Here is a 21,851-nt window from a genome sequence, read left to right on the forward strand (position 1 = left end):
TAAACAGAGCCATTATGAGGCCCCATTTGGAGCATTGTATTTGCTTCATCCTCACAGTCTTTGCTATTTTCTTGCTTATTATTTTCTGGGATCAAGTAGTCCATGTGTATGGTCAATAAAGGTGTTGATCTCTTCCATCAGAATCCTTTTAACTCCAAAATAATCACCAGCATCCCCTTCTCTATCTGACATCTTTTCCATTTTTGGTCAGGGTGTATTATAGAAAAGCAAAAGGGTTCTTATGGCTACTGACCATGACATGGATAATCACTGCCCCAACATTGCAGTTGGAAACATCACAAGCAAGTTTTAGCACAAGATTGGTGTTTGGAATTTGAAATGGTTTATTATTGTCATATGTACTGAGGTACAGTGAAAAACTTGTCTTGCATACCATTCATACAGATCTATTCATTACACAGTGCATTGAGGTAGTACAATAATAGAATGTAGAATAAAGTGTAACTTACAGAGGAAGTGCAGTGCAGGTAGACAATAAGGTGCAAGGTCATAATGAGATAGATTGTGAGGTCAAGAGACCATTTTATCGTATATGTTATTATGTTATAATGCCCCAAAAAGGACTCTCTGTGGACCATCTTCCTACAGAATTTTTCCCACCACTGTGGCTTGTTTTTCTTTAATTTTGAAAAAATTGGAGTCAACACTGTGGTAAGATTGGGTAGCAATCGAGCACATTGTTGGATCACACAGAGAGCTCAGTGGTTTTACTGGGAGATTCAATATTCATGTCAGCATCTTGCCTATTAAACTTTAATTTTGAAATTGTTGCCTCTTCTTACACTCCCTTCTAGTCACGTAGATGCTGGTTAAAAAAATCTCTCTTCCCTTTGCTTATCTGCTTCAATGTTACGCAGGTCCCTGCTTGTGTGAGCTTCTGCTGCAATCACTGCCCCTTTTTTGAAAAGCTGCTTAGCTGCCACTATTCTGGTTTGCTGGTTTCTCTTTAGCTTTACTTTCTGAAGCAAGTTCCCTTGTTTTCTGCAATTAAAGCATCTGCTTCTGTACTGGCACACATGCTGAATGATTCCTTTGCAATGGTAGCAGCTTATCCCACCAGACCTGGCTTTCACTTCACTTTCACTCACAGGACCTGGATCCAATATCAGAACTCCCACCATGGCTCCTGCCATTGATGTGTATACTGTATGTATGTTAATGTTTTATGTTGACCTATTTTTAGAGGCCATTTCCATGGATGTAGCTGTTTTACATGCATATTTAAATGTTAAATCTTGGGTGTTTAGTAATTGTTTTATGCTCTTCAATTAAGCCACACACAAATTAATCTTGCAGTGTGTATCCAGAAACGTACCAAAGTTGCAATCCAGTGGCAGATTGTTTTGAACAGCAAAATGAAAGCTAATAGTTTCTCCTGACCTCCAGTTATGGGTTTTGAACATATAACTCCGACAATACTCCAATAGAAATGGTTTTGTCACTTTTCTGTTACTTATTAAATGGGACATGGATTGACAAGTTTCCTGATGTTGCATGAAGATTTTGCTCAATTTCTACTGAGTGGAATGCCTTCTTGCATTCCTGTATGGCTTTATCCAAATATTCCCACACTCGCCCTCCACTTCAAAGTATAGCTCCTTTCTTTCAATGTATGAATTGAAGGGCTCCTACATTTGGGATAGGACTGATATTTTATGCTGTCCTTCACTTTGATAAGTTACTAGGTTTGCCTAATTATTCTTACAACAACTTTGCAGGCTCTATCAATTTTGTGTTTAAGTCTGCACATCAGACTTGCCATGATTAGTTATGAGCTGCTTAGACTGCCCTACCAACAGTCATGTAGTCAATCATTATCCTTGACAACTTTGTTGTTTCTTTTCCAGTTTCCAATCATTTCCAGTTTAAATTATCTGTACTCTGTGAATTCTTAATCTCTAACAAAGTCCATTGCAGAATGCATGTGAGTCATGAAAAGCTCAAACAAATTGTGTCCAGTTTATTCAAAGGTCTTCAGAGACTGCCTCTGAAACATTCTACATATGTTGTTGCAACCCAGAAAGCAATTATTCACATGACATAATCCTTAAAAGGGGGTCTGCTTTAATGCAGCGATGATATTACAGTGACAAAATGCTGTATTGTCTTTCATCCTAGCATTTTATGCAACACTTCTTACTATTACACCTCTAATTACGTATAATTGCCAATTTTCATTTCAGAAATCCTACTGGAAAATTTGCCGGTAATATTTAGTCCAGGAAAACACCTAATGTCAACTAGGAGTCCTAAAGAGAGACAGCACAGAAACAGGATCTTCAGCCCGTCAGGTCTGCACTGACCATCAAAAACCCATTTGCCCTAATCCTATATTAATCCCATTTCTGTTTATTCTCCCTGCATTCTCATCAACTCCCACCCTAGATTCTACTACTCACCTGCACACACGAGGCAATTTACATTAGCCAATTAACCTACCAACCTGCATGTCTTTGGGTATGTGGGAGGAAATTGGAGCATCTGGAAGCCATCCATGTGGCCACAGGGAGAACAGACAACACCTGAAGTCAGGATTGAATCCAAATCTCTGGTGTTGTGAGGCAGCAGCTCTACTAGCTGTGCCACTGTACTCTTTTGTTATTGGAATACTATTTATCATTTATGCATGCCCAGTTACTATTTTGTTACCTATTCAAATATTGCTCCTGAAAATCAGTTAGTTGCCAGTTTTTCACAATTTGTAGTTCTATAGCAGCCTCACTAAGATTGCAAGTCCAATGGTGTGTTCAGAATTTTATAGTTTTGATCCAACAGCCTAAATATTGAAGGGAAACAGCTTGCAGTTTTGAAATGCACTTTCATCATTTGCTATTCTGATCACCACTTGTTAATGCTGTGCAACATAAATACTTCTGTTATTGCAGCTGTGTGCAACATTGTGGATCATAGTTGAGGAAGGGCACAATTATCAGAGGAAACCAGACTTGTCTAAAGCTAAATGCAAAAAAAAAACCTTCATAATAAAAGCCAAAGCATCATGAGATAGGGCCAGAATAAAGAATAAAGGAACACAAAAGCTCAGCGGATCACGATGGTAAAACAAAGGCTCTATTAAATGCAGTACACAATGTAAGATGTGACTGTTTTCATACTAATCTTGTATCAGTTTTAGCTTGCTAATTCCCTTCCTAAGCTTATTACGAAGAGACATCATTTGGGTCCTGGCACCATTATTAATAACACGGTCATGTCCATACAAGTGATGATGATTGCAGTCTAGAGGTCTGAAGCTGATTTTACCAATAGTAAGTAGACTTCAATGTTGAGAGGCAGCAAATATTAACAATCATCTTAGATGTGTCCTGGCCACTGACATAGCAGATGGGGACAAACATCTTGAGTAAGGGAACTTCCACTATGAATTTTTGCCCATTCAGTCTGAGGGCACCAGAATTTCAAGTGGCAGGATAGCTCCATCCAGTACTTAATTTGAAAGAGATATTAACTCTTCTTGATACTGCAGGTACCTGAATGCTGAACACCTCATATTATGAATCAATATTCTTGTTAAGCAAGCTTAGTAGAGCAGCTGAAGAAACAGTAATGGAGAGATACTCAGGGGTCTTGAAATGCTAATAAAATTGTTTTCTCTAGTTGCAAGGGAAATCTTGGATTGCTGTTCAAATCATTAGTTCGCCCCTCTATAAATATGGTCAATCACACACAGTTAAAGTTACTAAAGAATGGGTTAATTCATATAAGAGAAAAAATGCAGGAGGGGGAATTTTTACTGCATCTGGGACATAGTCCTAGAAATCAAATCCTTCAGTGATGATAATTAAAACCATTTTGAGCTGGAATAATGTGGAGAAATAAATAAACGTGCATGTGCACATTGTATGAAAGTCATTTTCAGTTGGGCACACTAACTCTTGTATTCACCCTTCTAAATACATATTGATCCCGTTATAATGACCAAACAATTCAGAGTCTTGTATTTCAGAAAATATTGTGAGTGTTTTTTGTGGGCTACATTAAGCAGACATTATGCTTAACTCTGGAGAAGGGCAATAATAATAACTTTACTTACGATGTATATTAATTAATTAATTTACCTATTTATACAAAAATCTTAAAAAAAACACAGAATTATTTGAAATCCTATGTTTTAATTTAATCCCAGTTTAACAATATTATATCTTTCTATAAATTTGAATTTCTAGATGCTGAAAAAGATTTGTATACATACAGTAAAAATGAAAGTAGTTTGACATAATGATTTAATGAATTACAATACTATTTTAATACTGTCTATATTAATCATCCAGAGATATGTTTACAAGCCACTCATATGTTTCTGTGCTGGGATCATTCGGAAACATTAGAGAGAGAGCAATGTAGAAAAAAGGTAAACCAATGGAAAAGGATGTTCAACTGCCAGCTGTAACTAGGCTCTGAGAGAGCATGATTTCCTAGCTTTTATACCCTTATATGGTAAAGTGACACAACGATTTTATTAGGCAGCCAGCCACTCATTGCTTCAACACAACACACACTAGTTACAAGACGTGCAGCAGTTCAAACTGTATGAATCCTAGGGGTCGATGATTTAACATTTTAGCTCATGTCTGACCATCGGAACAGTGAGTGACTGTGGCTATTTGTCACAATTTACATGTCTGATGTCACACTGAGATCTTTAGATATGTTAATCTTTAAATAATTCTATTTCTTTCATGAATGAACTGAATCAGATGTAGCTGTGCTGTAAAGCATTAAGATAATCAGAACTGTTTAAAATTCCTGCTCTTGTTTTGAATTATAGGTGCTTAAAGCTTTCCAAAAAGCACAATGACAGAACACTTCGACTGCCACTACTGCAAGGAATCTCTCTTTGGGAAGAAATACATCCTTCGAGAGGAGAATCCTTATTGTGTTAAGTGCTATGAATGTCTTTATTCTAATACCTGTGAGGAATGCAAGAAACCAATTGCTTGTGACAATAAGGTCCATATCATCTTTCATCTTCGTTCATTGAGTTGTAATGGCTGTACAATGCAAAAATTGGGGCCTGCAGTTTAAAAATATTTTCTGCATTTCTAAGCACAGGGTTGTGTACATGAACAATGCTATAAAGATAATGCCAATATTATTAATTCAGTGGGAGCTGTTGTTTTATTACAGTGATATAGTCCAGGGCAGCCTCTCTAAATATAATTAAGATGCACAGAAAGCATCAGATGCTCTGTTGATTTTCTTTAAATCTTCTCTACCAGATGGTAGGAATTGACAGGACATATTTCAGGCAAGATAAAAATTTCTCATCTCTGGAAATCATATTCCCAACTCATGAAATGCTGGTTTGAATCTTAATAATCCCATAGTTTGAATGAAATAATATTAAGTTATAGTTTAACATTGTTTCATTCAAACTATGTGACAAATCAAATGTTTTCCATACTAAATTCTCAATTTGCTATGTTAAATTTAATTATTTAATTCAGATTATTGGATTATTCTGATTTTTAGCACAAACAGCTACTTTCAGTATCAGGATTCGGCTATTTGGTTGAGCAGTCTTGTTTTTATTTTCAAACTTTCTTTGGTTATGTTGCTTTACTTTGTAAATTAGCCGGTCTTTAGATCCATTTGGCTTTCATAATGCTGCTGCTGACAGTGTAGATTCATTAGCTGCTTCAAGCACCACTGCTACTGAACACTTAATTGTAGCTGTCAGTATATGTGTAATTTGAGACAGGACGTGGGAAGTGTAGCATATTTGGGAGAAACAGCAGACTTTGGATTTAGAGCTTCCAAATTCTCCACTAGTGAGGTTCTCTCGTGAGATGTCTGGCTCTGTTCTGGGTTAATTGACAGAGATTGATTGGCTAACAAGTCTGCTATTGTTTAATTAGGTAACCACCAGGATCGTAGAAGGCAAACTAGACAGACTTTGGCCTTTGAATGTTTGGAAACTTCTATATTCCTGTGCCAGGAGATGCTGTGTTTCCCTAACTCTTGGAAAATCCCACTTGTTCACAGTTGATAAAACACAATCCCTTCTCCCCCCATAAAGGCCCAATGACATCACTACCCACCCCTTTAAAGGAACTACGTCTGTCCCAAGCATTGCCAAGGACTGCCAGCTGTCTTACGGCTGGGACAGCTAGTTTGTCATATATTTTCATTTTTTCATGAACTGTCTTACTAAATTACCTTAATATCATTAAAGACTGATAGATACCATGTAATCTTTGGTGCTCTCTACCAAGGAAGAATACACTCCAGGTTGGAAACCATAGGCATAGTTTTCTTCCTTCTTCACAGTACCTCAGGATCGAGGATGACTTGCTTCTACTCTGGTCCAGTGGTTCTGAGCTGACTGATGAGTCCAATGTGGGAAGTAACAGACTTTGCCACAGGCGGGACTGAGGATACCTGACAGGGTAGTTTGTGAGATGATGCACTGCTTTAGCTGTTTACTTGGGGCTCCTGATGCATGGACTCGAGATTCTCAATGTCATTCCAAATACTCCTTCTGTACTTTGAATGGTTATGGGCCAAGGATTCCCAACAGGCAGTAAGGATATTGCATTTTTTTCAAGGGGGCTTTGAGGACATTCTAAAATCTTGCTTTCTGTCAGCCAGGTAATCTCTTCTTGTAACACAGCTAGGAATAGAGTCTGTTTCAGGACTCTGGTATTGGGCATGATGACATGGCTTGCCTAATATAGCCAACTGAGGGCAATAGGGCCTCAGTACTGGGGGTGTTCGCCTGGGCGAGGACACTGATACTGGTTTCCATATCCTTCCAGTGAGTTTGGCAGATTTTGCCAAGACAGTATTGGTGATATTTTTCCAACAACTTAACGTATTTGTTACAGGTAGTCCTGCCTCAGAAGCAAATAGGAGTGCAGGGATCATATGCATTGGCCTGGTATAAGTGCTTTCAGGATTTCACATCATACTACCACCATTTTCACCAGTGCTCCATACGTGAGCACAGCTCGTCTAGAGTGGGGATGAAACCGACAATCCACCCAGCTCACGATGTGTTAATGTTCCAATGTTCAAAGCTATGGTGCTCATTTTACAGCACATTCAGTTCTGTGTGGCACAATTCCAATGATATAATTTGAGAATTTGTATTATTAGGTAAATCTTGGTCACAAACTTCCTCCCCCTCCCAACACCACATGAATGTATTGATTTTGATTTGATGTCCAACCCCAAGGATGGCTTTTCACCCACTGTTACATATACAAATGTGACATTAACTGTGAGTGCCGTCACTCCTGTTCAAATACATAATTGCCAACTTCAGTTATATCACCACTCAACACTCTCATGCAATTCCAACCATGAATATCAATCAGTAGCATTCATACTGGCAGGGTTTCTTATTCTCAACCAAGCAGCCATGGGTAATTCTAACCCCTCAACAAATGTTCCAGCTGAGACTGGTTAACTAATTATTAATCTGGTCTGTATTCCTCAGCCTCTCAATAACCGACTGTGGTAGGTCTTTTACTCTTTTCTAGTTGTTTTGTTCTCCTTTCCAAATTGGGTGTTTCCATGCCATTACATTTACAGCTCATTAACATCTCTACATTACTCTTTAGACAATGTACCATTAGCAGATTGAGAGGATGTAACACCAGTCAATCCCCTGACCCAGAGCAACACGTTTTATAAACCAAATAGCAGCAGGTGGTGGTATAGGGGATAGGCTGGAGGGGTGGTGATGGTGACAAGGGCTGGATTTAACATCACTGCCTGTATGGTAACCTGGTGGAACAGACAATCCTGATTCATCTGATTTTTGTTCTTAGCAAAGGCCAGCAATATGCTGCATCATGTTATCACTCAGGCAAAGTTATAAATGACCCCAAGACAATCCACAAACATAGCACTGGCGGCCATTAATCACTGATATTTCCTTCCTTTGAAGAGCTACTATTTCTGTTTGACAACTTACTATGATGGTCCTGATAAGGCTAGGGAGCTCAATTTGATTGAAAGCCATCAATTTAACCTTACTCGTTATTAATCTGCAACTGATTTGTTAATGGATCAAGTGCAAAGTCTAAGACCACTGATGTTTTCTTGCCTCTGTTTTTCTCTCATGTTAAGTTTCTGCAATGCTAACTTTACCAATCTCCCAGCTTCCAACCTGAGTAAACTTGAGCTTAACCAGAATGCGACCTTCTGAATGCCATCCTGCGCTAAGTCCCTCTAACCATTGTCACTAAATCATCAGTGTTTGTCTAAGATCCAGTACTAGATGAGAAGAAATTTGTTCCGCCTGACTATTGGGAAGACCAAAGCTACTGGTTCTCTCTGTTCACTAGCCAACAACTCCATTCCTCTCACTGTCTAAAAGTGTTCAGAGGAGATTTACGAGGATGATTCCAGGAATGAAAGGGCTTAAGTATGATGAGCGTTTGTCGGCTCTTGGACTGTACTCACTGGAGTACAGAAGAATGAGAGGGGACCTCATAACGACATTTAAAATGTTGATAGGAAAGGACAGAGTAGATGTGGCTAGGCTGTTTCCCTTGGTGGGTGAGTCCAGGACCAGAGGACAAAACAGAGATGAGGAGAAATTTCTTTAGCCAGAGGGTGGTGAATTTGTGGAACTCCTTACCACGTACAGCAGTGGAGGCCAGATCAGTGGGGGCGTTCAAGGAGGAGATAGATAGATATCTAAATAGTCAGGATATCAAGGGATATGGGGATAAGGCCGGAAATTGGGATTAGAATAGGTTTTTTTTTCTTTTTTCTTTTCTTCTTTTCTCTTTTTTTCCTCCCCCCCCATTCCCCATTTCTCATTTCTTTTTTTCCCTTTTCCTTGGAGCAGACTCGATGGGCCAAATAGCCTGCTTCTGCTCCCTTGTCTTGTGATCTTGTGAAAAGTGAACCCAGTTGCTTGCAACCTTGGTTTCATACCTGATCCTGTCTGGGCCATCACAGAGACTGCTTATTTCCATTCTGCAACGTTACCTAACTCCACCCTTATCTCAACCCATCTCAAGATCAATCCTCTCTTTTCTCTTTTAAGAAACAGCTTCAAACCTACCTCATTAACCATGCATTTGGTCATCCATTTTAACATCTCCAAATGTAACCCTGAATTATTTTTTTTCTTTGATAATGCCATGGGACATTTTTGCTTAGTTAAAAGTGCTATGTAATTGGAGATTGTTGTAGTAGTGTTACTTCTGGCCTGCACGTCCTGTCCACATAAAAAGCTGTTGATTTTGAAATCCTGATATTTTTTATCTATCAAAATCTTTTGCTTTATACTGCTTCTACAGCCTGGCCCCACCTTACCTTGTCTAGTTCTTCATGACAGTGTGGATATTCGAATTTCCTTTCTGAGTATAAAACTTTCAAAAGCTTAGCTGGGCTTTAGAATTGTCTGCAAGAACTGGATTCATTGAGAGGAAGTGAGGGGGACTGGAGGGATTGTACGGCTGGTGTTCATGTGGGGCAGAAGCTTTTTGCAGGCCAGCAGTGGATCTGATTTTTTTGTGAGCCGGGGGAGCATTCCTGATATAGGCTTTGGTTTACTGTGATGCCTTCCATTGTAGAATAACTTGCAGATACTGTCATCTCAAAGATGAGTAGCAATATTTCCCAACTGATAAATTCCTAGTTTTTCGTAGGTCATTAAATAGATAAAAATAATCAATTTTTGTGGTTTTTCATCTACAAACAGAATCATTTGTTCCAGGTTTTTGTAGTGTGATGACCGATGCACACTGCTTAATGATCTCTGCATGCTGCATGAGAAGGAAGATGACTTGGGCAAAGGTGGAAATGATAAGAGTTCTCTAACAGGAAATGCTGGAGAAGATTTAGCCCGTGGTATGATTGGAATTGCTAAAGAATGAAATGAATACATCTGTGGGGGTTGAGAAGTGACTTAATAATTGATGACATATGCATGTTGCGTGAGAACACATGCAAGTTCTGAGATAGCGTATAGACGTTGTATGCTAATGCATGGATGCAACAGGCGTAATGACAGTACTTGTGGGATCTTGGGACTTGACTTTGCAAGATTCACTTGCTTGAGGAACCTTGGTTGCAAATGTCAGACAAGCTGGTTTGTGGTGAGAGGAATAATTTTTTTTATTGATAGTTGAAATAATATGCTTTTATTGATTGCTGATAAAATAATTGTCCTCTAAAGCTTGGATAGGTGGAATGCCAGCTAGCATGGGAATCATTTTGCTTTTACTGCAAGTATGCAAATTGATTCAAATATTTAAGAGCTCAAAAACTTAAAAATACAAGAATTATTATAAATAAAATTTTACTCAAGCTTTTGTTTCTTCCAATGAAAAGTGGGTTTTAAAAATACTCTTCTAATTGACTTGGAGCTTAAAAGTACCATAAATATTTATGGCTAAACAATAGCAGCATTTTACTTCGATGATGGTTGCACATCCCTTACAATTTTAGTAATCTATTAATTTTATTGCCTAGTATTTATTTTTTATTTTCTATTTTAAGTGCTGAATACTGTATATGAGAAAGTAAAAGAGATAAAACAGAGCTGCAGATAATTCCAGTTCATGACTCATTCCTGCTGTTAATTGATGATTCTTTAATGGTGCTACTTCAAGAGTTAAATACTGAGGCATACTGATTCCACAATTTTAGACTGGTTACAAAACGTGGCCTAAGAGTTGAGATTACGAAATGTAAGGTCATTTCAACATGTGTGGTTAACATTATTTTGGCATCAACCCATTCCTTATTGTAAACTTTTCAGCAAATATAATTCCTTGACATATTGCCATAAACAACGCAGCTTGGCTGCCTGAGACAAGCCGCAGATGACATATGGCAGACTTTGGAGATGTTTTAAGTCTTTATCCAAATTACTGCAAGAATGACAGTTTCTTGCAATTGGTTCCATTAGAATTTGAGAAGTATTGCAGAGTAATTGTCCTGCCCACTTCCAACTAAAACTGCAATGAGATAAAATTCAATTCCTAGGGGGAAAAAAAGTCACTTTCAACTTAAATTCAATAGAAGTGAAAAATATTAAGCCATCTTCTAAGCTTTTTTTAAAAAAAGATTAGTTTATATAGTTCTAGGAAACACATCAAAACATGAAAGGTACTTTTTCAGAATGGTGTAGATCATATTACACATCTGGGAGAAACTGCCAGTATTGATTTCTATTGATTTTGTTTGATTTTTTTTCCACAGTAGTTATTTAAGCCATTGGGGTAACATTGTAAGTTTTCTTTTTACGTCAATAGCTTCAGCACAAAACCATCACCTTGGCCCCATTTGTGCAGTATATTTGTAAACCATAGAGTTAAGCTAGAAGGCAGGTAGCGTAGTGGTTAGCATAACGCAATTACAGCGCCAGTGAGCCAGGTTCCATTCTGGCTGCTGTCCGTAAGGAGTTTGTATGTTCTCCCCATGACTGCGTGGGTTTCCTCCCGGTGCTCTGGTTTTCTCCCACATTCCAAAGATGTACGGGTTAGGAAGTTGTGGGCATGTTATGTTGGCACCGGAAGCATGGCAACTCTTGTGGGCTGCCCCCAGAACACTCTACGCAAAGATGCATTTCACTCTGTGTTTCGATGTACATGTGACTGATAAAGAAATCTTATCTTTTCTTAAGTCCTTTGTGCTGTGAGTCACTGGATTAAGTTACTAGTGCTAGCAGTGAGCCTGAAATGCTGCGAGAGTTCAAATCAGAATTTCACAAGTTCCTAAAGGTGCAGTATTTCAAACTTCTTTACAATTTAGAAGGAGGCTATTCAGCCCATTGAGGTGATGGTGGCTTGCAGAACAATCACATCAACACTATTCCTCATTTATTTCCTTGAAACCACTCTCAGATATGCCCATTAACACACCACTGATTCTCTCACCACACACCTACTCTGGAGGCAATTTACAGTAGCCAATCAACCCACCAACCAAAGTGTCTTTTGGTTGTGGGAGGAAACTGGAGCATTTGAGGAAAGCCCATGCTGTCACAGAGGGACATGCAAACGCCACACCGACAGCACTGGAGGTCAGTATCAAACCTGGGGTGCTGAAGCTATGAGACAGTTGCACTACCAGTAGCATCACTATGCTGCCAAAGTGGACTTCACTTGTTTTAAAAGGTGGGTACGTTAATGGTGACAACAATGTTCATAATCAGGGTATTATTGTACTTGCATGATTACATAGGGCAATTAGATAAGAATTTTATGGACTTTTTAGCCAATGATATTCTTCCTTGCTTATCTATGTCTCACAGTAGATTACTTGGCTATAGTGGGCATTGTGAATAATGCTGGGAAAAGGGAGCGTGCCTGCTTTTGTGTAAAACATTTAACAGTGTGTGCGGATTGCACAATATTTGATAGTATAGGCTTGAAGGACCAGCTGGTCACCTCATATTACTTTTGTTTTGTGTTACTACTGCTGTAGCTTGGCAGTGTATTCCACCGAGGTGGCAGCAAGCAGTCTTCTGGATCAACCATGAACTACGTTTTAGTGGTCATTGACCATCACTTCATCTGTGTATTATGTACATTGACCCACATAAATTATAAACAATGGAACAAAAGGGAAAAATTTTAAAGATAAATTACTTTCCAGACAAACTTCAGAAGGTTGATTATTCTTTCTAAAGAAGTTGACAGTTTCTACTCACTTTTTCCACAGTAATAAATCTCCACGGGGGTTATTGTACTCATACTTCTAAAGTTATTAGTGCAGCACTTCCTGTGCATATGTGCAAGATCATTTTTGACCCACTCATGCTTTTAATTGTCAAAGAAAAATGTAAACCAGAAACATCTGTGTTATCTACCAAACATCATGTATTCTCTCCTTCCATGGATAAAGGACATTAATAAAAAAACTGGAAGGCATTTAGTATGCAATTTGAGATGGTTTAGCTATTTGTTTTTATTATATTTTTTGATTCCCACAGGACTTGTCCTATAAAGACCGTCATTGGCATGAAGCCTGTTTCAATTGCTTCCAGTGCAAGCGATCGCTAGTGGATAAGCCTTTTGCTGCCAAGGATGAGCAGTTGCTCTGTACAGAGTGTTATACAAATGAGTATTCCTCCAAGTGTCAGGAATGCAAGAAAGCAATAATTCCAGGTCAGAGCACAATGTTGACTTTTTTTTAACTAATTTGTAGGATGTGGGTGTAGCTGGCAAGACCAGCATTTACTGTCCATCACTGCTTGCCTTTGGGAAGCTAATTTTTTGAACTGCTGCAGTTCCTGTGGTGAAGGTACTCCCACAGTGCTGTTGGGTATTGCATTTCAGGATGATGAAGGAATGGTGATAACTTTCCGAGTTAGAACAGTGTGCAACTTGAATGTGAGCGTGTACCATGTGTCATTCCCATGTACCTACTGCTCAAACCCTTTCAGGTGGCAGGGGCTGCAAGTTTAAAAGGTGTTGTCAAAGAAGACCAGTGAATTTCTGCAGTGCATCTTATAGATGATGCACACTGCAGCCGTGGTCCACCAGTGGTGAGGGGAATGAAAACTTAGGGTTGGGAATGGAGTGCACTCAAGTGGATTGCTTTGTCCTGCATGGTGTTGAACTTGTTGGAACTACAGTCCTCCAGATAAGTGGGCTGTATTCCATCACACTTCTTGTAGGTGGTAGAAAGGGTTTGGGGAGTCAGGAAGTGAGTCACTCAACACAGAAATCCATCTTCAGACCAGCTCTCGTAACCCCAGTACTCTGGGAGTTACCATTCATCCAGCTCAAGCAGGACTTATCAAAGTTTGGGAATCTAGTATGGCAAGTGAGAAGGTATACTAGCCTGTGTTGGGGTTGACATTGGCCCCTACTGATAGGGATTAGTCTTTTCGAAACATGAAAATAGTGGGCACTGAACATGCTCTTCTAAAGGCACCTCCATCCTCCTGTTTCCTGCAATTTAAGTGCCTCTGTCTGATTTCATAGAAATCATGTTTATGCTGAACACCAGCCAAGAGTTAATTCCAACTTATGTGTAGAATGAATTTAACTTGGAAGCTGTGTTGTAGATTAGGTGTCCTATATATTAATAAGGTAAGAAATAAACAAATTGAAACAGGTTGGCCATTAGGCTCCTCATGCCTGCTTCTCCATTCAATAAGATCATGTTGATCTTTTACCAGAGTGCCATTTCTCTGCACTAGCCTCCTATCTCTTGATCGCCTTCAAACTGACATCAGACTGACAGCTTTGACTGTAACGGTTTCTTCAAGACTCTCCATTTATTTATAAAAAACTTCAAAGGCTGCAAAACAGATCAGGAAGACTGATGACTTTTTTTTACTTTCTCTGTACATTGTTGAGCTAAAACACAGCACATGCATATTTGACTGCTTGACTATCAGGAGAAGACAGTTTTCATTATTGTCTGCACCAAAGTCATTAGGAAAAAGTATTGTTTCAAAGCATAAAATGTGATAAATTTTTAACAATATGTTTAAGCTTAGGATCCTCACCATTCAGGACACACCCTCTTCTTGTTACTATCATCAGGGAGGAGGTACAGGAGCCCAAACTCAACGAATCAGGAACAGCTTCTTCCCCTCCACCATCAGATTTCTGAACAATCCATGAACCCATGAAAACTAACTAATTATTCCTTCTTTGCACTATTTATTTATTTTTGTAATTTATAGATTTTTATGTCTTTGCACTGTACTGCTGCTGCAAAGCAACAAATTTCATGTCATATGTCAGTGATAATAAATCTGATTCTGAATCAAGAAAGTTATGCATTAGTTGAACTATTTTCTGAAAATCAATAAACTGCAAATGCTAGTAATCTGGAATAAAAACAGAAAATGCTGGAAGGACTCAGCAGGTTAGGCAGCATCTGTAGAAGGAGGACCAGTTAATGTTTCAGATCGAAGACCTTTCGTCAGAACTGTTTGGTCTTGGATTGCGTATTTAAGACAGTACGTAGCAATACTTGTGGTATTCCTTGTATTACAACAATGGAAACACATCAAGAGATCATCAATGGCTTTATGATGTTATGCAAAGCATGTTATAGATGCGTGTTCTTTAGACACTGGTAAGATAATGTTTTCATTCATTCTCCACCTTAATCGATTTTACTTATGCCTCTTGTTGTTCATTGTGTCAGTAGTGACTAATTCTAACCATGTAATGACACATACATGGAAAAGTTGTGCCATTAATGCCTAATTAGATATTGATAAACTGAACTTTTATGGCTAATGACCAATATGTGGTGATCACTTTTTCAACTAGCATCAGGTGACACTTCCTACAACAAAATATCATTTACACAGCACACACTTCAACTGTTTACCTAATATGACTTGTAGATGCAATATCAACCACTTCAGACGAATGATGGCCTAATTGTTGCAACTTCTGAGAGTTTTGTTCAACTGATGGCTATTAACTCCTAGCTGTCAAAAATGATATCATTCTGTGATTAGTGATAAATAATCATCAAGATGTTATTACATATTTTTTCTCACTGCTGTAATGGACACAACAACAAAATTTTATTTAAAATAATAGAATAGTTCTATGCTTTACACACACACACACACACACACACACACACACACACACACACACACACACACACACACACACACACACACACACACACACACACACACACACACACACATTTATGTCAGTAGGTTATGGCTGAAGAAATCCAACACCAACACTAATGTCAGAATATAACAATAGATAATATTTTCCATCAGTGTTCTGGCTTTGTGATAGTTGGGGAAGCTGGAACCATGAGTTGAGACCAGAAGCATAACTTCACTTAACATGTGTTAATAAAGTTAATCCTTGTGAGGTAAACCTTTGTATCTCCAAACAGATGGCAAAAGGAGAACTGTGTTTTCATGGTTTAATGTCTTCAGCCAATGTATTCTGAGGAAATGTAAGTTAGTAGGCATGTTTTAATTGCTTGATGTTACAGGTCATTAGCTTGTTTCAGCTTCATTTGGTAGCTAATACCAATTCCCTGTACAGCATGCTGCATTGGGCTAGTGTAGAAGGAACAATTGCAAATTCTTTACTTTTTTAAAATTAGCTAGTAGGAATGCAAGAGATGCCATGAGAATTTTAATTTTCCTTTGCATCATCTCTTAACAAAATATAGGCACTCGCAAGATGGAACATAAGGGTAACAGCTGGCATGAGACTTGTTTCATCTGTCATCGCTGCCAACAGCCAATGGGCACAAAGAGCTTCATTCCCAAGGATGATAAGAACTATTGTGTGCCTTGTTATGAAAAGCAGTTTGCCATGCACTGTGTGCAGTGCAAGAAGGTGAGCAAGGTCATAGGGTCAAGGAGTTGTAGAGTCATACAGCACAGATCAGATTCTTGCCTAGCAAATGTGTGCTGACCATCAAACACCAAGCACCAGCTTACGTAAATCCTGTTTTATTCTCCCCACGTTCCCTCAACTCCTCACAGACTCTACCACTCATCTACACATAAGGAGCAACTAACAGTGGCCAATTAACCCACCAACCCACGCTTCTTTGGGATGTAGGAGGAAACCAGCTCACCCTGTCCATGCAGTCATAGGGAGAACATGCAAACTCCACACAGACAGCACCTAAGGTCAGGATTGAAACCGATTGCCGGAGTTGTACCCACTATCTAACCCTGAAGTGATTCAGTATATAGGGAGGTGAAAGTTCTGAGTATCTCCAGCATTTAGAAAATGCAGGAGATATTGAGCAAGCCAACTGCATCTGTGGAAAGAAACAGTTAATGGTTCAGTTTGTTGACCTGTCATCTGACCATTTGACCTGAATCGTTAATTGCATTTCTCTCTCCACTGATGCTGCCTGACCTGTTGAGTATCTCCAGCAGTCACAGTTTTATTTCAGATTTACAGCAACCAGAGCTTTTGTTTTATTTTGATTATCGATAGCTGGAAAACCTTGCTTGGAATCTTTCTGCAATTGTTTGAGAGTAAAATAGAGTTTGCACGATGAGAAGCCCATAGGTGATGTCTTCTGTTTCACTTTTGAGGACTGGCCGTTCATCCAACAAGATAAAATATGATAAAACAACAATGTGTTTGATTCTAACCATCTTTATAAATCTCTCCCTCCTGTACTCTCCACCTTCACTTCCAGTGAATGTAGGACTTACTTGCCTCCAATCTGGGGACTAATTGCTCACATTCCTATTGCTTTCTTTCTATTGCCCAATAATCTATCCTGCTACATATTATCCCTCCTTGTCCTCGTCAACCTTCTGCCATTTCTAACAAAGCATCATCAACCTGAAAGATTAACTGTCTCTCTCTGCACAACTGTTAACTGAACTGCTTACATTTTAGATTTCTAGAATTCGCATTCTTTTTGTATTAGTGACTGGTGTCAGAATATTTACCTTTTATAGAGTGACAGTTGTACAGCACAGGAACAGGCCATTCAGGCCACCGTGTCCATTTTACTTATCTACACTAATCCCTTTTACCCAAATTTGGTCCAAAGCCTTTTATGCCTCGATGATTCAAGTGCCTGTCTAGATGTTCCTTAAATGTTGTGAGAGTCCCTGCCTCCACCACCTCCTCAGGCAGCATGTTCCAGATTCCAGCCACTCTACATGGAAAAACTCCCCCCTTCGGATCCCCACTAAAGCTTCTACCTCTCACCTTACACCTCTGCTCCCATTTTATTCAACCCCATCATGAGGGAAGAAAACAATCTTACTCTCCACACTGTCTAAACCCCTCACAACTTTGTATAATCAGGTAACGCCTCAGCCTCCTCTACTCCAAGGAAAACAAACCCAGCCTATCTAAGCTCTTTCATACCCAAAGTGCTGCAATCCAGGCAATATCCTGGTGAAACTCCTCTGCACATATTCCACAATATGGATATTCTAAGACTAATCCCTTCCAAAATACAAATATGAACTTTCAAGTCACTATACAGTGACCAAGAACAGGAACTCTCATCTGCTTTCCTCTCTCCAACTCAGCAGAGGGAAGAAAACTGAATGGGTGAAGTGGGGTAAGGTGTTGGACTGGATAGAGTTTGAATGAAGTTAACAGCAAGACTCGTAGGATAGCACCAACCAAAATGTTATGAAACAAGACTGATTGGCCCTGAATATGATCAAAGAGAGTAACAAACAAGATGCTGGAGGAACTCTGTGGGTCAAGCAGCATTTGTGGAGGGAAATAGACAGTCGACATTTTGGGTCGGTCCAGATGAACGGTCTCAGCCCGAAATATTGACAGTCCATTTCCCTCCATAGATGCTACCTGACCAGTTGAGTTCCTCCAGCATCTTTTTTGTTGCTCCAGATTCCAGCATCTGCAGTCTCTTGTGTCTCTCTTCTCCATGATCAAAGAGAGTTCTTGTAGAGAGAAATAATTGAAATCCAGATCTACTGGAACCTAATCAGCAGAAAACATGTCCACCTGAGCATTACCTTATTGTAGTTTGATATCCCAGTCCTGAGCAAGGTAACATCCTTTGACTGCCTAAATGACATTGTTAATATTAAGTTAGATTTTAATATTCCTTTATATTAACCTTAAGATGTTAACTTGCATAATATCTTGTACTGTGAATGGTAATAAGCAAATGTACTGTATTTTATATTTACAACATTTATGAATAAAGTATATTTTTGAAAAACAAAGTTGACCTTAAGATGTTAACTTCATAAATAAAGTGTAACCATCTAGCCAATGCTCACAATTGACTTTATCATAGATATATGCATGACTTGAGCTGGTTTGCCTGCAAAGCCAGGTGATGATCAGAAAAGGAGGTGGATGATTACTGTCAGGACCTTATTGGCTGTAAGAATTTTGTGCCATTTCTCTTTTGAAAAATGAAGAAGCCACGTAATTAATCAAATGATTGGCTGACTCCTTTGCTTCTATGTGACCAGAAGCTTTAATGTTGTGAGAATATTTACTAATTTTCAAAGTCATTTTCACAAATTAACGCCACTTAAATAGCATGTCACATAATTTTGCCAGCAATATTACGACATTATTAAAGTATGTCAATGCTCTGCTTCCATAAATGAAAATAACTGTTTAAATTCATTAATTTTGTTATCTTCTGCAACATAAAGAAATTCTCACTTATAAAAGTAAGAAATTATCTGATTTTACCTCTCCCTACAGTAGATTCAATATTTTAACTAAGGATCTGCTACTGTGTTATTAATGGAAAATGAAATAATTAGTAATCTATATTTTATCTTGGTAACCAGGCAATTACCACAGGAGGAGTCACTTACCATGGTCAGCCCTGGCACAAAGAGTGTTTCCTGTGTACGGGATGTAAAAAGCCACTTGCTGGACAACGATTCACCTCACGAGATGAATTTGTCTACTGCCTGGATTGCTTCAGTAATCTCTATGCCAAAAAGTGTGCTGGCTGTACCAATCCAATTGTGGGTAAGTTCTTCAGTAAGAGGAGGTTGTGAAAGGAGCAAATTATCACCAACAGGTCAATGGATACTTTGTACTGGCAACTCAGCAAGGCATGTTCACTTGACATCAGGGACTGGAAAATATTTAGACAAAATTAGAATCCTGCAGTGTTTGGGCTACAAATTTTACCACCTTGCCTGGGTAGTAATTTGACAGCGTGTTGTATAGCCTGTTCATGAAGTCATTGAATTTTCATTCTATTGAAAACTGTTTGTTGGTGATCTGCTTTCTAGGTTACTGCTCAGCTGTTGAAAGCATTAATTGCCCCCATTCCGTAGATTGAATTGTACCTGCCACTTCTCTGTCTATATTTCCTTCCATAAGGTTCCTATTTCCTTCTTCTCAGTTTGGTGTTGCTCTTTATTTCTAAGTTATTTCGTCAGTTCCTAAGACAAGGTAACTTAGACACAAGAGATTCTGCAGATGCTGGAATCTGGAGCAATATACAAAAAGTACTGGAAGAACTCAGCAGGTCAGACAGCATCCATGGAGGGAAATAAACAGTCGACGCTTCGGGTCGAGATACTTCATCAGGACTTTGCCCAAGTTTTGCAATAAATCTCTTATAAAGTCATTGAATGTTTATTGAAAAGCTACATAAACTGCAGCCATTGCATCTCTTTATCTGACCTGTAGCTGGAAAAGAAGTTAAAAAAAACAATGGAATTAGAGGTCAGGTTGGACAAGAAGCAAACTGTAGGCTCCATGTGGCGCCCAGTCAGTCAGGGACAGTGAAAAATGAACAAATAAATCAGGGGAATGGACACATAAGATTTAGAATAGAGTGGGATGTCCACAACCTAATTCCCTGAGTTTAATGCTGACCTGAGCAATGTGGAACAATTGAGCCCGGCGTTGAGAAAGATGTGGATAGGAATTTCAGTGATGATGGAGGTGTGGCAGGAAATACAGCAGCAGTGAAAATAGATGATCTTGGTAATAAACTGAGTTTTGGATTGAAGTTCAGCGTGGACCAGCATTCGGAGGTTGCAATGTTTAGTTTAACCTGAAAAAGAAGACAAGAGCATCATGGAAACAGGGCTAAAGGGATTAGGTTTCTGATAAAAACCAGATAGAATAGTACTAATTCTCATTTATATCAGCTATTCATGGAGTTTGCCAGCAACATTTCTCGTCATTGCTTGCTAGGGCACTCTATATGTTCTTCAACATCTGTTTACCTTCCCTTTGCAATTAATTCTTACAGGTCTTGGAGGAACCAAGTACATCTCATTTGAGGAACGTCAGTGGCATAACGATTGCTTCAACTGTAAAAAATGCTCCATATCCCTGGTGGGCCGTGGTTTCCTCACAGAACGAGATGACATCCTTTGCCCTGAATGTGGGAAAGATCTGTGAGAGGAAGTCAGTCAGGAAAAGATCTCACAGCAAACTTGACTGCAGCTGCGTTAAAACAAAGTAACCTGGCTGTCACTTGCTGTGGTGTGAATTGCCCACAATTATGTTAAATGTGATTGAGGTTGACAATTGAGAGTTATTATTAAAAGCAGTTTACAAAATGTTTGTGAATTCACAGAAAGCTTGCATGAGTACACTGGGACAGGTGAAAAATTAGTATTTTAATCTAACAGGAAGGCACTGATGAAATAAACCAATATTAAATATCTCTATACTATAACTACCAAAACATAGTGGTGCACATTATCTCAGCAAAGGATGAAAACTTTGGTGAAAGAGCATTGAAGGGTTTTTCTTTTTCTCGCAGAAGTGGTACAGATTTAAACATTTGCAACAGGCCGTAAATTGAACAGGCCAGCAACAGAAGTGGAATTAGTAATTGCAAGATCTTATAACTAGATGACTTGGTCTGCTCTCTGCATTCACTTATAGCAAAACATGTTTGAAACTAAATCTTATATTATACTGCATGGTTACATAGGTGAATAGTGAATAATGATTGTAGATGCCTCTATGTATTTCATTATTTTTTTCAGCCATTAAATATCTGTAGCATAAGTGCATCAATAAATTGAAAAAAATTGTTTCTGTACTCCATTTGTGAAGAAAGTATCAATAGCTGTAAAATCTGAACCAGATACCTGACTAGGTTTTCCATGCAATGGATCCAAATGTACTCTAATTAAATAACAATACATAAAATATACACTCTCATACAAAATGGATGGAAGGTTAGAATCGCTATCGACTTTCCCGTTATTCTAATACACTGGTACTTCACATAGCGAGCAGGATGCATTTTCAGGGATGTGAATGCTAAAGGAATCAGTTCTAAAACTGATCAGTATAGTATATAGAGAGATGCAGAACTGACTGTGCTGCTGTGGTAGGAAATGGGCACCAACCCTGTCCTCCCTGCTGCTGTGCTGGGAACTGGGCATGAACCCCACCAACCCCGTTGCTGTGCTGGGAACTGGG

The 21,851-nt window shown here is 38.9% G+C and overlaps 1 protein-coding gene across 2 annotated transcripts; it reads left to right on the plus strand.

Moving 5' to 3' along the window:
• The first annotated feature begins 1,071 nt into the window (after positions 1-1,071).
• On the plus strand, positions 1,072-21,417 carry LOC127575840 (four and a half LIM domains protein 2). 2 transcript variants are annotated; one of them, XM_052026008.1, is made up of 7 exons: positions 1,072-1,167; positions 2,205-2,312; positions 4,808-4,989; positions 12,944-13,118; positions 16,132-16,301; positions 19,232-19,418; positions 20,662-21,417. In XM_052026008.1, the coding sequence occupies exons 3-7, from the start codon at positions 4,834-4,836 to the stop codon at positions 20,811-20,813; spliced, it is 840 nt and encodes a 279-aa protein (XP_051881968.1). In that variant the 5' UTR covers positions 1,072-1,167; positions 2,205-2,312; positions 4,808-4,833; the 3' UTR covers positions 20,814-21,417. The 2 variants fall into 2 exon arrangements, with proteins under 2 accessions (XP_051881968.1, XP_051881967.1); XM_052026007.1 differs by lacking the exons at positions 1,072-1,167; positions 2,205-2,312 and adding an exon at positions 4,561-4,625.
• Positions 21,418-21,851: the final 434 nt, after the last annotated feature.

This window comes from Pristis pectinata, chromosome 11, assembly GCF_009764475.1.
Source record: "Pristis pectinata isolate sPriPec2 chromosome 11, sPriPec2.1.pri, whole genome shotgun sequence".
NCBI lineage: Eukaryota > Metazoa > Chordata > Chondrichthyes > Rhinopristiformes > Pristidae > Pristis > Pristis pectinata.

Bases quoted from the DNA above. Each gene is read 5' to 3' on its own strand.
- LOC127575840 (XM_052026008.1), top strand. From the start codon at position 4,834: ATGACAGAACACTTCGACTGCCACTACTGCAAGGAATCTCTCTTTGGG. The intron at 4,990-12,943 runs GTCCATATCATC...TGATTCCCACAG, and splicing joins CAATTGCTTGTGACAATAAG to GACTTGTCCTATAAAGACCG. The intron at 19,419-20,661 runs GTAAGTTCTTCA...TAATTCTTACAG, and splicing joins CTGTACCAATCCAATTGTGG to GTCTTGGAGGAACCAAGTAC.